The 15,019-nt window shown below is 48.7% G+C and overlaps 3 protein-coding genes across 3 annotated transcripts; 2 read left to right on the top strand and 1 right to left on the bottom strand.

Moving 5' to 3' along the window:
* Nucleotides 1–6,050: 6,050 nt before the first annotated feature.
* sA (Phosphoadenosine phosphosulfate reductase) lies at nt 6,051–7,556 on the top strand (the record flags this gene model as incomplete). Its single annotated transcript, XM_031148490.1, has 2 exons — nt 6,051–6,257; nt 6,588–7,556. 2 exons carry the CDS (start codon nt 6,051–6,053, stop codon nt 7,554–7,556), a joined length of 1,176 nt encoding a protein of 391 aa, XP_031006726.1.
* A 2,101-nt stretch (nt 7,557–9,657) lies between these two features.
* On the top strand, nt 9,658–11,075 carry SER2 (Phosphoserine phosphatase; the record flags this gene model as incomplete). Its single annotated transcript, XM_031148489.1, has 2 exons — nt 9,658–10,165; nt 10,300–11,075. The coding sequence occupies 2 exons, from the start codon at nt 9,658–9,660 to the stop codon at nt 11,073–11,075; spliced, it is 1,284 nt and encodes a 427-aa protein (XP_031006725.1).
* Nucleotides 11,076–11,622: 547 nt separating this feature from the next.
* LHYA1_G003519 (uncharacterized protein) lies at nt 11,623–14,563 on the bottom strand (the record flags this gene model as incomplete). Its single annotated transcript, XM_031148488.1, has 3 exons — nt 11,623–13,584; nt 13,629–13,977; nt 14,052–14,563. 3 exons carry the CDS (start codon nt 14,561–14,563, stop codon nt 11,623–11,625), a joined length of 2,823 nt encoding a protein of 940 aa, XP_031006766.1.
* Nucleotides 14,564–15,019: the final 456 nt, after the last annotated feature.

The following is a 15,019-nucleotide window of genomic DNA, read 5'->3' as shown; positions in this document are numbered from 1 at the left end:
TGCATAGCATTGCATAGCATAATAGCCAACCAACAAAGCTTCTTTCCTTCTCGCCCACCACCTAGTTACTTCCCAACCACCACCTCATTCCCATCCCTAAACCAACAGCACACCAAAAACCAGCACCGCAATCCCCACCAAAACCCTTACACTAACCTTCCTATCCCCCCGCGCCACAGCTTTCGCCTCTTTAGCGCTGCTGCTCGTAGGCGTACTCGTAGCCGTTGATCCCAATCCCATCCCCATCCCCGATAGCGTCGCCGTCCCAATGCCCCCCGAAGCATCTCTCATCTACATCCCCCAGCTTCAGGGCCTCGAAACAGCTGCTGACACGGTTGTCGGTGTTGTTGCAGTATTGGTAGCAGTTGTATTCTGGGTTGGAGAGCAGGGGGGCGCCGGCGGCGGTGCAGCAGGTTTGGAATGCGGTGACGAGGGGTGGGGGGAGGGCGGTTGATATAACGCACTATGGAGTTAGGGTTTTAGGGGCTTTGGATGTAGGGGCCGGGGTTGGAGTAGAGGAGTGGGGATGCACTGGGGGGTGTGATGGCTAGGGGTGGAGGTGCTGGATATGAAGTATAGGAGATGGTGTGCTTACAGCGTTCACCCAAGGTGGCGAGCTCAGAATCAGAGTAGTTGGGCAAGTTGGTGTTGGCATTTCGATTGATGGTTCTACCTTAGCTTGCGTGGTGTAGGATCGAAACTGGATTTATCTAAGTTCGTGGAGTTGAATATCTGTCGATCTTGGATCTTGATAGCTTTCAACTTGTGGCCTTTACTTATATAACACACCATAACCAGCTATTCACATCATGTGAACCCCTCACTTCCCCCCATGGTATTCAATGCAGTATAGGTGTTTTAAACAACTTGTTTAGAAACAGAGCATAGCCGGAAGATGACCTAGGATAATTGAATACTTCTTCCTAGGTAGGTATATAATCAATAGTGGCCTTTATATCGATTCCACAGCTTGATAAACTTGTCTTCCTAGAAACGGAAGAGGGGTGTCGGGATATGTATGTATCTGTATAGTCATATGACCCTAGAGCCAATGACTAAGCAATGTAACGGTGGAGGCATACCTTAACCTCTTTGTAGGGCTACTAGACTTAGATCCTTGGAAACCAAACCACTAACACCATGAGAACCATCATATGATACAGATTCCTAGGCCAGCAAGGTGCACTATTTGATACGAACAGAGTGTCTTATTACCAGCCAGCACGCCGCAGCTAGCTACAAAACAAAACCCAGATCCACGCCTGGTAGTCTAATATCTAAAACAAGAAAGAGCCCATCGTCCAGTACATCCCAACGAACCCATAAACGGCAATTCTATTATCTAGCAAGTCTTATCTCTGTGCTATTCTATCCCATTCCAATCTACTTTTATTGACCAATCTTCATTTGTTACTCCAACTCTCCACTCTCAAAAGGTCTCGTCCCAAAATCCCATAATCAGCGAGCTATCTATCCCATCATACCGCAGACAAGCAGTCCAAAGACCAACATCCTAGCAACACCCACTCCTCCCGATTTCGCCGCCCTGCTTTTCTTAGCCTTCGCAGTCGCAGTAGCTTTCGCCGCCCCGTTTGGAAACGCAGTGTCGGAGAGCGTGATAAATGCTTCACCACTGAGCGTTGCCGCTGAGGTACGAGAGCTTGTTGTTGATGTTGATGTTGGTAGCAGACCGGGGAGACAAGCCATGTCGACATTATTGAGGAGAACGGAGGGAGAGAGGGCTTGGAGGGCGGAGGAGAAACAGGATGCGGCGTCTGTAGTGTTAGAGGGGTCGCTGGTGGTGGTGTTGTAGTAAACAAAGCAGTTACCTGCGTGTGGGGAGCTGGAAGCTGGGCGGTGGGTTGAACAGCCTAGAAAGCGCTGGGTGGGTGGGGATGGATGTTAGTGTGTAGTGCTTGGAGTGAGGTGGCGTGAGATGAAGATGAAGATGTGAAGTATTGATTCTCATGATCAAGATTTTGGAGAGGAGGGAGTAAGGTAGAGGTATCTTGTTATAGTCATTGATGGTCTTTATATGTCTGGTGTAGAGATGCTGACTGCTCGGAATAGAGAGGGTTCATAAACGTACACTGAGAATCAAATCCGACACATTATTCGCGATAACGCAGGCGTCGTGCCACGGAGCCGGAATGAGTTGATGGGCAAGCCATTGTATCTGCGCAATCCGATTTCCTGATATATCTATGGCTGTTGCTTTGCTGAATCTGGGAATCGCTTCCTTCTTGTTTCCGATGCAGAAGGAGAAGGAGAAGGAGAAGGAGAAAAGGGAAAGAGAAAAGAAAGATAAGAAATCACTTGGAGTCTGTGCTTCGGGAGAGGAAAATCTCTGTATCTCTCTGGTGGATCGATCCATATCTTTGTAAGTGAATATGGATGGGACATTGTATGAGAATTGGGAAGTGAATTTGTTACTGTACTGGAGGCGGAAAAGCATGACTGCTGAATCGGAGATTATGCAAGAGTTTCTTGTTATGTTATAGTTTGTTTATAGATGACTGAACTTTGGAGTTAGTCTACTCTCTAGACTTAAGAGTAGGGAGGTAGGTATGTAGGTATATAATGTTGGTCAATAACTAATACCGCACCACTATGTCACGTATGCAGATGTACAATCAGCTAATAGGCTAGTAATAGCACAACGATAACTTGAAAACTCATATTCCTATAAACTGCTCCATAGAACTACTTAAATGATTGTGAGCCTCAAACGAATAACATTTATTCCACCCAATCTCCCAAAATGAAAACCCACACGTTGTCCCCTCTCTATTCTACTCCACCTCGCGCCAATTACCTACCTACCTACCTACCTACCTACCTCCTCAACTCCAAACCGAATCCGGCACACTCAAAACCCCCTCAGGCGCCAACGTAGCCACGGAAACATGCGGCCAAGTCAACCCGGCAAAATTCAAAAACACAAGCTGACTATACTGGATCTGCGTCGAATGCACCACGATCGTCTTCGGGGCCGTCACATCCACCGGCGGTTTGACCTCAAAAACCAACTTTGATCCTGATCCCTCAGGCGAGAGCTTCAACGCCTTATCCCCCTTTGTAAACACCGGCACGACAAGTTCATGCTCCACCGTCTCGATCCAGAACGTAGCGCTCATCTGCACGGCGCTGGCATTGGGACCTACTTGGGGAGACGTAGCGCCGCCTTGCAGGAACGCGATGTTTGCTGTCCCGCCGCCGAGTTCGGGGGCTGTGGGGGAAGTGGAGACGGTGAATGCGACTGTTTTGGTGATTTTCTGAGCGGCGAGCGCGGTGCGGAGGACGGTGTTGGGGTCTGTGAGGATGGCTTGGGTGATGGTGCCTGCTGCGATGAAGGGCGTGAGGTCTTGCGGGAGACGCGGCGTGCCGGTGTTCGCTGCGTCTTGGGCGACGAAGTGAATAGACGCCCCTCCGCCGATCGGAAATGGTGTGATGTCGACGGCTGGGATGGTGGGGGGGCCAGGGACGGAGGAGCTGGGGGATAGGGCTTGCGCGTTGATGGTTGTGCCGTGGGGGATGGACGCCATGCGTGCGAGGGACGTGTTGAGGGTTGGGTCTTCGGCCGTTGAGGGGATGTGCATCCAGAGGCCTGGCTCGAAGTGGATTGGGGCTGGGACGCCGTCGGCTTTGCCGGTCGTGGTGTTGGTTACGTCGCTGATGGATTGGATATAAGGGACGCCATTGAGGAAGATGTCGTTTTGTTTCTGCAGGCCACGGTTCGGAACTGTGCCGATGGGGGTGGAGAAGGCTAGGGTTTCTGTTGTGAGGTTCAGCTCAAGGACGTTCTCGTTGGGGACGGCTGGTGCGGGTGGGCCGGAGATGGGGTTGGGGAATGTCGTTGTTGTTGGTGGTCCACTGTTGGGACGAAAGATTAAGTTGAAGCCACTTCCAGCAAAGGTCCCTTTAAAGTTACTCTGCAATATCGAGTCAGTATTGTGGTTGGAGAGACTTACGGGAATGTTGGATTGAGGGGAGAGAGAGAGATCATTACTCACGAGAATTCCAAGTGGTGGGGATGGAGGTGACTTGAGACGGTTGCTAGGCGTCTTAGCAGGGCGCCCAGATTACCATCAACATCATGGATTTGGAAATCAGATGGAATTTCAAAAGCCGGGCAAGTAACAGGAGCAGCAGTACCGCTTGTAGTCAAAGGTTCCTGGCTACGCTTGGCCTCAACTTCGTGGATCTGGACGGTCACCCCACCATTCTTAATATCAGAAGGCTGGACAGTAGGAGAAATAGCTACGTGATCCATGACTAGTTGATTGTCTTGGAGCTTGCAAGTGAGGTTATTATAGTAGTTGTCGGTATCAAGTATTCAGAGTATATAATTTCGTTATTTCAAACTAATATGCAGATATGTCTGGAAAACTTCTTCTTACATTTCAGCAGCAGCACTTTACTTATTATACCCCCTTCCTTGCCTCCCTCTTTCAGGCATAAGCTGCTGCCTCACAGAAATCCGCCTGAGAATACTCAGCACTCGCCAAGATACGATACGTACGAGAAATCGACAAACGGTGTAACAAGAATCCGTATATCTGACGTGTGATACCAGTCAACACAGTCCCAAGACTTCGGTATATATCCCGCCTTCAAGCTTATTGGCGACAAGACTTCACTCTGAATAAGCCGCCACCAACCGCTACCGCAAATCAAAACCGGAAGTTTACAAATCGTTCGATCAACCAAGTCTTACTTACCTTTCCAGAATCCGCAAGTGAGTTCTATGCATTAACTGGACGGACGGTAGGGCTAGCTGATGTTACACAAAAGCTTTGCTGCGCCATTCGGTTGACAAATTAAAGCAAAGCCCCGTCTTACACGTCTTCCTCAAATCTGACAGGCAACTCCGCAATTCATATTCCTAACCTCCGTGCCACCTAAAGAATACAGCTGTAAGTGAGTAGTAAAATCCATCCTCCAACTACGAACTCCCTCACTTTAAACATGAATTAATTTCACTAGTCCCGCTATGCTAGGGACGGATAATAGGGTTATATGCGTGGAACTCTATCGCCATATGACAAGTATGAGTGTCAGACTAAGGACAAGCGAGTATGTGTAATGCAACCGCTCGTAAGCGTCAGCAGCTGGACAACCATCACGAGGTCCATGCAGCCCTACTACTAAGCCTCAACACCACCGCCCGAGAGTTACATCACATGAGCCATGAGCCATAATCGCCTTGCCCTGTTGCTTTGATTTCTGGAAGTCCACGGCGTAGTTGTAGTTATTCGCTGCGCCTACCTCACAGGGCACAAAGACGGATGGATCAGTAAACAAACAGACTGACTTGCTGAGAACGGGAGGCAAGGCAGTATGAGATTTTCTTCACGCATTAATCCTAACATTTGAACAGCTGCTGCTTATATGCAAAGTATGTAGGTATATATATATATATATATAAAGCGAGAATGATATCGAGGGTCATTAATTAGGCAGTGAACCGTGTGAAAAGGGGCTCGCTTATCATAAGGTCAGCTGCTGCCTCAGTAACGCAATCCCGTGAAGTTTTTCTTTCCGAGGAATTTTCATCTACGGAGTATGAGTGCTAGAAAAGGAAAGTGATGATGATAATAATAATAATGTTTACCTAAAGGTAGGTATGCAAATGTTTTATGCGGACCATTGATAGGTGACGGAACATGTGATAAATGGATGCGTTACTGGTACTCTCTCTAGTGACTAACTAGATTCTTACTAGTTTGCCACACGTACTGGAGCCTCGTCGCAAGGCTGAAGAACATCTCATCGTCATTGACTTGACTCGGCCCCGCAAATCCCGACATGATGGGATGGATTCGCACGCCATCGCTCGTGCCAAACTCCTGGATCGCGGCTCGCAGTCACGAGATATGACACCATCCCATCCCATCCCATGCCCTCGAGCTCGGGCTTTGTTCGCATAATTAATTCAGCTGTGCTGTATCATAGAATGAATGCATTCTCTCGTAATTATCCTATCAATTGATTATCCCATCATTCTGCCTGAATATTCCTGTAATCTCCATGTAATATAAACCAGCATAATGACTAAAGCGATGTTTACGCTGCAAGGGATCTTGAACTGTATCTCTATAAAAGCTGCAAACGCTCGTGTGCTGTCTAGATGCACCAATCAGGCCAAGCGAGTCCCTGACCGCCTTACCGCATCTGGATTAGCGGTGAGCACGCCATCACATCTTTCTTCCAAATTTCCCTCCATCACCGCCTACGGAGATGTCAGAGCAGGTAACGTGAGAAGGTGCAATCACTCAACTTTGGCTGAGGAATCCTCTTTGGAGTCCTCATTGGTAATGCGTGTCGTGCTTTGTCTCCACAGTGAGGATGGGGATGGGGGTTCTCCTTTATATACACGCTTGCTGCTCCATCTTGCTCTTCTGCTATTGAATGAACGTCATATTGAGTTTGCTTTATAAGTCTTATCCCGTAGACTGATCATTGCAAATTGTTGTTCTTGTCATACTCACCGAGAAAGTCTTCACTTCAAACACTGCATTCAACCTTGGGAAACAAACAAATTCTCTACCACCTAAACATTACCTGTCCGTCAATATCCTCTTCAGCTTCAAGCACAGAAGCTTCTCAACACCACCACAATGGGTCACCACCGCGAATCATCCTCCAGCTCCAACAACGAGTCTGGCTATGCATCTGGCTCTTCCTCAGCCGACCCCTCCCCCTCTATCATCCTCACAAAAGCACATCTAAAATTCCTCAACTCAACCCTCAACACCCTCACCCCCCTCGAGATCCTCCGCTGGTGCAAGCTCACCTTCCCCTCGCTCTACCAGACCACCGCCTTTGGAGTCTCCGGCCTCGTCACCCTAGACATGCTCTCGAAACTACAAACCGAGACCCCGTCCGCACCTAGCATCGATGCCATATTCCTCGACACACTGTACCACTTCACCGAGACGCTCGAACTCGTCGAGAAGACCAAGCAACGCTACCCCAACGTAAACCTGCACGTCTACAAACCCGAAGGCGTATCCACAGCCTCCGAGTTCGAAGCCAAGCACGGATCAGAACTCTGGAAAACAGACGCCGATCTGTACGACTGGGTAGCCAAAGTCGAGCCTGCGCAGCGCGCATACTCCGACCTATCTGTTGCAGCCGTGCTCACCGGGCGTCGGCGGTCTCAAGGCGCGAAGCGGGAATCGCTGGACATTATCGAGATCGACGAGGCGGGCCTGATCAAGATTAACCCGCTGGCTAGCTGGAGCTTCGCGCAGGTGCAAGAGTATATCCGCGAGAACGACGTTCCGTACAACGTGCTGCTGGACCGGGGGTACAAGAGCGTGGGCGATTGGCATAGCACGGAGCCGGTGCGCGAGGGCGAGGATGAGCGGGCGGGGCGCTGGAAGGGACAGGCGAAGACGGAGTGCGGGATTCATAATAAGCGGAGCAAGTACGCGCAGTATCTGTGGGAGGTGGAGCAGAAGGCGCAGAGGGATGAGTTGGATGCGAGACTGGGAAAGATTGAGATTGGGGAGGAGAAGGAAAGGGTTGGGGAGGTTAGTGTTGCGGCGTGACACCTCTCTCCTGCCTTCTTCCCCCCTTACCTTTTCTCCTACACCCTTTTTTGAAAGCTGCATAGTTGATTGATAAATGGACGAGCGTATTGGTGTTTGGCGTTAGTTGGAGGGTACAAGGACATCTACCCAAGGTACCCGCGGTATGACAGGCGTTATCGGAAGCATTCTTTTTTCCACACATTGCATTTGATGGAGCGAGCGGCACACGACACATACAAAAAGGATTGATTGATATCAAAAGTTGCATTGCATTGCACACAGAAATAAAAATGAAACAAAGATTACAACACTCTTTCACATTAATACATCGTCGTGCTCGTGCTCGTGCTCTAGATCGTGAGGTATTATGGTGGTGGTGTGGTTGTGGGTGCTGATTATGAGTGGGGTAGAAGAACCCCGCACGCACGCACGCAATGGTCGCTGTACAATCCATCCCTCATCCAAGCTGTGACATTATTCATACAAGTATTACAGTACGTGTACAAACAAACCATCAAGCGCCTTTGAAACAAAAACGCCTAAAACAAGCAAGTACCAAAAAGCAGTAATTCCCTTGCCTACCTATATCCCTCTCTCTACATGTACGTACAACTCACACACAAACACAAACACACCACTCAGTCCGACCTCCCCCCAGAACAACCTCACAAATCCGCACGCTAGATAGCCTTTCCTTATATCCCTTTCCACATCCCCGTCTGACAAGCACGCAGCAATATAATGTAATCCAATCTACGCACTACTAGTAAAAAATGTGAAAGCAGTAGAGTAAAGTAAATATCATATCTCTTTAACACAAACGTATAGTTGTTATAAGCCTATGAATCACTACCGGGGAAGGGGGGTAGGGTTAAAGTGGTTTACTCCTTATAGACGTCTTCCTCTCTTTATATCCGTAATTACTTCTGCAGATTATACCTCTACACCGAGATATAGTCCCTTAGGCGCGACTCGCGAGTGTAAGGAACTCTTCTTCTTCCTCAGCTAACGGGTTTCGAGTAGACCGACATCAATATTTTCTTCCGAGTTCGAGCACTAGTGCTTTGGTATGGATGCTTTGATTTAGAGATCTGTGGTAGAGGTTGGTTTTTAACAGCAGTTGGAAGTTGGATGGACGGAGGGATTTATTGAGAAGAAGCTCTGCGTGTATGGAATAAGTTTTGGAATACGGGGCAAGGGACTACAACTCGCTTGTGTATTCAGCGACTTTTTTCCGTACATGTAGAGAACAAGTCCAGGAAAGAGATTAAACAACCTATAGAGGCTTTAACTTGGTGCGCTACTGCGAGATCTATAATTTTCTTTGATCATCAGTTCTGTATCCCCTTTTAAGAAATTCTAGTCTTCCGGATTGCCATGCCGTGGTGGATAGTCCACCTTTTAGAATTATACTTGGACTTCGTTATCCTAGTTTCAGTTCTTGTGTTTCAATGCGAGGCTTGGAATGGATGGTGGAGTATGTTCTTGTACGTCCTACCATCTGCTAGGATAGAAACAAAACCGTCCAAAAGAAATTCACATGTTAGTAGATTTCATCGTGGCTTAGAGAGAGACAAACCCTTTGAAATCTGAACGGAGATTAATAAACTAATATCAAAAGAGTAAGGATATTGTTAATCCTCGACGTGATCTGATATTTCAAAGATGAAAGTAATATAGATAGGCACTAAGCATTTCTTACATCTTGCAGCGAGATTCCATAATTTGATAACAAAGAAGTAAACAAAGATGAGTTTGCTATTCTTTAAAGCTAAAAACAAGGATCAAAGATCCGATTCCAAGAAAGGCGTGTACAGATTACAACGCTATACTGTCAGTGCTTCAAACAAATCAAAGCAAGTGATATCCGCCACAAAGATGATTATTAAGAAGAAACGTAGGAGTATTCAAGATTCAAGAGCGTTGTTAAAAGGGGAGACCTGCATAAAGTTATGTTAACCTTGTAACCCCACCACTATTTATGCAGAACCCCTGGCCCTGATCGGCAGCGATGGCACACCGAGATTTACCCCTCCATCAATAACCTCAACTTCACATCCTCCTTCCACACAACACCACCACCCCCTCCTCTGCGACTCCGTTGCAACCACCTTCAATAATGGCCGAAACCCCCAATACGCGAGCCAACCGTCCAAGTCTTGGAGCCGGTATGCGCAGCAGCTCCTACGTGCAAGAACTCTCCCAGTACCGCCCCCCTCAACCCGACGGCCATGAAGGAATCGACAGCATCGTGGAACGTACGCAGAATACATCCATCACGCCCTCACCCCCTCTCAAACCCTACAATGGTGTTCCCTCCCCTCACTCGCCGCCTAAAATCGTCGACAGCGGCCTGAATCACACCCTCACACACACAAACTGCCAAGCCCCGCCAGGTACAACCTCTGATCGTGTAATCGCCACGATCCTGTACAAGAACGACTCCCCGCGCATCTTCCCGGCCCCGCCAATTGACCGCTCGCCCTCGCCCTCGAGAATAAATACCCCCGGTACCATCCCGCCAAACATGGCGCCTACGCGCTCACTGAGCAATTTCCCGCTCGAGCCGCCGCCACCTGATCCAGAGCCGTTGGATCATCTGTACGGCTCGTATATCTCGCCGTTATGTCTAACGTCCTTTCTGCACCTCATCGCATCGTTGCCCTCCCCCCGGGGTCCCAGACGCTGACGTCTTCGCACCGATGTCTGGATAATCCCGAGCATCCTTGTATCGTGGAGCTCACGTTTTCCCCGCCGCCAGACGCTACATACCTTACCCTAGCCGACTTACGGAAACACGAACTGCTATATCGCTTTGAGCGGGAATGGAACGTGGATGTTGTTCTGCAAGTCGATACAGTGCTACGCCGCTACCCACAACTGGTAGTCTTCGACATGGACTCCACACTAATCGAACAAGAAGTAATCGACCTCCTCGCCGCCTCCATCAACGTCCAAGACGCCGTCTCCACCATAACCTCGCGTGCTATGAACGGCGAGTTGGACTTCTCCTCCTCGTTCCGCGAACGCGTAAAACTGTTACGCGGAGTCGACGCCGACATATTCTCGAAATTACAATCAGTCATCACACCCACCAAAGGCGCCCGCGAACTAATCCGCGCTCTGAAACGCATCGGTTGTAAAACAGCCGTCCTCTCAGGTGGTTTCATCCCACTCACGCAATACCTCGCCGACTCCCTCGGCATCGACTACGCATACGCCAACTCCCTCGTCTCCGACCCAGCAACCAACACCTTCACGGGCGAAGTATCCGGCTCCATAGTTAACGCGGAACGGAAGCGCGAGTTACTGCTCGAGATCGCGAAGAAGGAAAACGTGCATATCGATCAGGTGGTCGCTGTCGGCGATGGCGCGAATGATCTGCTCATGATGGGCGCGGCCGGACTAGGCGTGGCGTGGAACGCGAAGCCGGTTGTGCAGATGGAGGCGCAGGCACGGTTGAACGGGAGTAGTTTATTAGAGCTGTTATTCATTTTCGGGTTTACTGCCGAGGAGGTACAGGTTCTGATTGCTTGACTTCGTCAAGTTAAATTCCTTGTCGACGGGAATAGGAGTGGCTTTTTACCTTTTGAATATTTTTTTATAAACCTGAATGAATGATTGATGGGAGATGAATAGAGTAGATATATTTCAGTCTTGGTAGCTGGGTCGGGTTAGGCTGGGCTAGACGTTAGTTGCTTGATTGATTGATGAGCGCGGTGTTGACATGACGGCAGGGCATAGCGTAGTCTGTTCTGTTTTTATCAACTATTTACATAAGATACATGCATGCATACACGGCCTACCTAGCCTACATAGTAGTAGAACTTGGAATCGAGATACAAGAATGGATGAAAGATAGAAATCAATTAGGTACCACGTGTATATAAGTGAAGCGAATAATCGTATCATATTATGCCAGTAAATAAAAATATAATACAGTAAGTACAGTACAGCTTCTGCGTCGGTGCTATCTTACGGTGCTTATTCATAACATCGTGCATTCCATTCATTCCCTTCTTTTGCAAATCAAAACATTGTATTGGATACTTCATTCATCAATCAAGCAATCATAATCCCCCATTCATTCATCCTTCTTTTCATCCTCATCCGCATCCGCATCACCACCCCCACTTTCCTTTACAGCTTCAGCTACTACAGGTTCTTCAACGGGAATGGACGTCCGCGTAAGCGCAGGGTTACCCAGGCTCTTTTCCAACCCACCTAACAGATCTGGGAAGTCGTCCTCGTCTTCAACGGTCTCTGGTGCTTTTTCTGGCTCAGAGGCAGGGACAACCTCAGGCTGTACCTTCACTGGCGAGGGGGGTGCTTCACTGGTAGCTTTCTGGGTCTTGATCGCTGCTGGGGTAGTTTGTCCTGATTGCTTTGGCGATTCAACAAGTGGATCCTCCACTTTGGTCGGTTCGATCTGCTCATGTTCTGGCTCTGCTGCTTCGGCAGCAACCATTGACTCTAATTCTAGTTGTTCTTGAGCGGGTTCAACATCGACAGCCGGAATCGATACTTCAGGGCCTGCAGCAGCGACTGGCACACTAACAGGAGCCTCAGGATCCGTTGTAGCGACTGGTTCACTAGCAGGGACTTCGAGTTGTGCCATAGCATTCGGCACCTTGCCACCCATAAGAGCATTGTTAGCATTATCAACAATGTCCAATAACATATCTTCCTCTTCCTCCTCTTCTTGTCGTGTCTCAACGGCTGCAACCTCCTCAACAATAGTTGCTTCTTTTGGAGGGGGTGGAAGTTCCGTAGGCGCCGTTTCAGAGACCGCTTCTTGCATTATAGTGTCAAGAGTTGTTGGTTCGACTGGTGGAATCTCGGCGCCCTCTATTGGAACAGGGGCCAAGGCTGGATCCAGGAAAGGCGGTGCTGCTGTAGCTGTGGGTGAGGAGATAGGTGATGTAAGGGTTGATGTTGTAATTGCTATGTGTTTCAATGGACTTCCATCCGGCTTCTCCTTTTCAAGTTGGGCAAATGGAGGGACCGGAGAGGCGAGTGAAGGGACCAGATCTGGTATCTCTTTCATGGTTGGAAGACTTGATTGGGCAGGTGAGGATGTCCGTTGGCGTTTTGCAGGAGAACCCTGAGCGAGTTCCGAACCTTCATCATCATCACCCTCCTCTCCTTCTGACTCATCATCCGAAGCAATATTCGAACCGTCTCCCATGTCGACATCTTCATTATTCGCTGTAGGTGCACCATTATCTGGCTGGGTTTTAACGCCCTTTAAAATGTTAGTTGATTCACATCCATCGGAGAATGACCTCACCTCTGGACCGGACACTACACCCTCTGAATTTGGGATCCCTTCCACAGCTGGCACACTCGTAGGCGCTGGCTTCTTCTTTCTACCTCTACCTGGCCCCTTGGGCCTCTTTCTATTTATCGGCGCCTTCTTCCTCGACGGCGTTGGCGCAGCATATGGGTCAAGCGGTTTGGCATTTGGATCAGGTATTGTGGTTTGAGCGACAACTTCTCCATCAATCTCCTGCCCATTTGGCACAACAACATCTTGCAAGTACTCTGCTCCCGTGGCATCTATACGTTTCACCGTAGCTTTCGTTAGAGTTGGTGCTGCTGTCGGTTTAGTTGTGACCGTTTTGATATTCTTTCTGCGCTTAGCAAGATAGTCGATGTCCGGCGCCTCCATATGTCGAGGTAATTGCTTCCAAGTCTTCACCGTGTATCCTTGAACTTTGGTGTCATCTTCCTTCTTTTCTGGTTTCTCCCCAAGGGTTATTTCGGGGTCAATCTCCTCTTCTTCAGCTGGGGCAGTTCGCTTTCCATAGAGTTTACCAGATCGAGCAGCACGCAAAAGGTCCTGGGAGTGCTGAGGTAGTAGATGTGAGTCCTTGGGCATTCCGTGAGGAAGCTCAATAGCCCATATATCATTCTGAGCAGCAGAAGTCTCAGTGGAGGCTGGAGGTGCAATGGTGATGTACTCTTTCCTCCATTGTCTTACGGGAAGCCCTTCAAAAATGTCGTGTTCAACAGGCCTAGTCTGACGCCGGCTTTGATTCCGGTACTAGGAATGTTAGGTGGATACGGTTATACTGGGGTGACACTTACGCTAGGAGCCATCTTTTCAGTAAAGGGGAACCTTCCTGGGCGGATAGAGCGAAGTAGCCGAGTCTTTCCAAAAAATGAGAAGGTCTGACCAAGTTCAGACTCGTTGATATACCTTGGGGAATTATCTCCAGGAAAAGCTAGAATGTAAAAGCTCTTGATATGACCAGTGACTTCTAAAGCTCTTAGCCTCTCTCCCGGGATTGGTAGATTGACGACTAGTAATATGACAACAAGAACAGAGTCTGTAACAAGATTTTTGGATTTGCCGGCTGATACAACAGACTTCCTAGGTCTGGAGGGGCCTTTTCCGTTTCTGTCCCCTGTTGAAGATTTCTCGTGAAATGGAAGTCTGGAATATTCAACGGATTTGTTTGCTGTATATGAGACCTTGAGCTTTGTAGTTCTTGTTGGTGGTCGTCCTACAGTTGGTGGGGTCTTCTTTGAACAGCTCCAAGTTTGCGCTTGGTGCGTGGATAAGCTTTTAGTGGACTAGAAAATAGAGGTGATGGATCTTCCTCCTTATGAAGATACTGTTCGGGGCATGAATTGAGGCTCTTTGATACAGACTGAAGATGTGGTTCGATCTCGACGGGTGATGAATCCCAATTCGAATCTGCCTTGGAGATATCGACGTCTGGGATGGACTGGCGTCGGGATGGCGGTACGGTGGTAGGTAAAGACTCTACCTTTGGAGCGGAAGATTTTGCGAGCGTGAAAATAGCTGTACTCGAAGAACCACCAAAGCCAAACTCGGTATCTGTATCTCCGTCGCAATCAAGATCGTCTTTGTATATATAATTGACGGGTGTTTGAGGGGTCGTAGCGGGGGTATACGGAGCCGCAGATGCCAAGAAAGGATTGATTCGAGGCGCAATGTGACTGCTTGGGTATGGAGTGAGATGCGCACTGGGGGAGTTGACGGTGAATCTTGCCATTACATATATATCAGCGCTTGTTGACGAGGCAATTGGGTTTGACTTTGGATGAAGTTGGAGTTCTGAACTTACCTGTGAAGTGAGGCTGTCTCTATTGAAGCGATACCGCTCGGCAGAAAATAGATTTGCGGTCTGGAGGGGCAGTGGTGATGGCAGACGACGACGAGAAAGGAAGTCGCGACTTCAGACGAGAAACATGCGGCTGACGCGAGGGCCAAGGCGGAGAGCTTAGTTCCATCACGTGCTGCCAAATCTGGGGAACATAAGCGCCGAAACCATCAATAACTTACTAGCGCCAAGTGTAGCAGATGTAAAAGTCTAGTGGTCTGGATATCTATCGAGCTGGAGCCTGATATGAGTGAGGGGAAAAGTATCTTCAGAAGGGTTAAGGAAAAATACTCAAAAACGACGATCCTCTACGTCTACGGGGTTTACTTGTGGGTGATCAATCAGATA

The sequence above is a fragment of the Lachnellula hyalina genome (genome assembly GCF_007821495.1).
Source record: "Lachnellula hyalina strain CBS 185.66 chromosome Unknown contig00039, whole genome shotgun sequence".
NCBI classification, from domain to species: domain Eukaryota; kingdom Fungi; phylum Ascomycota; class Leotiomycetes; order Helotiales; family Lachnaceae; genus Lachnellula; species Lachnellula hyalina.
This window is presented reverse-complemented; position numbering and strand designations above follow the sequence as displayed.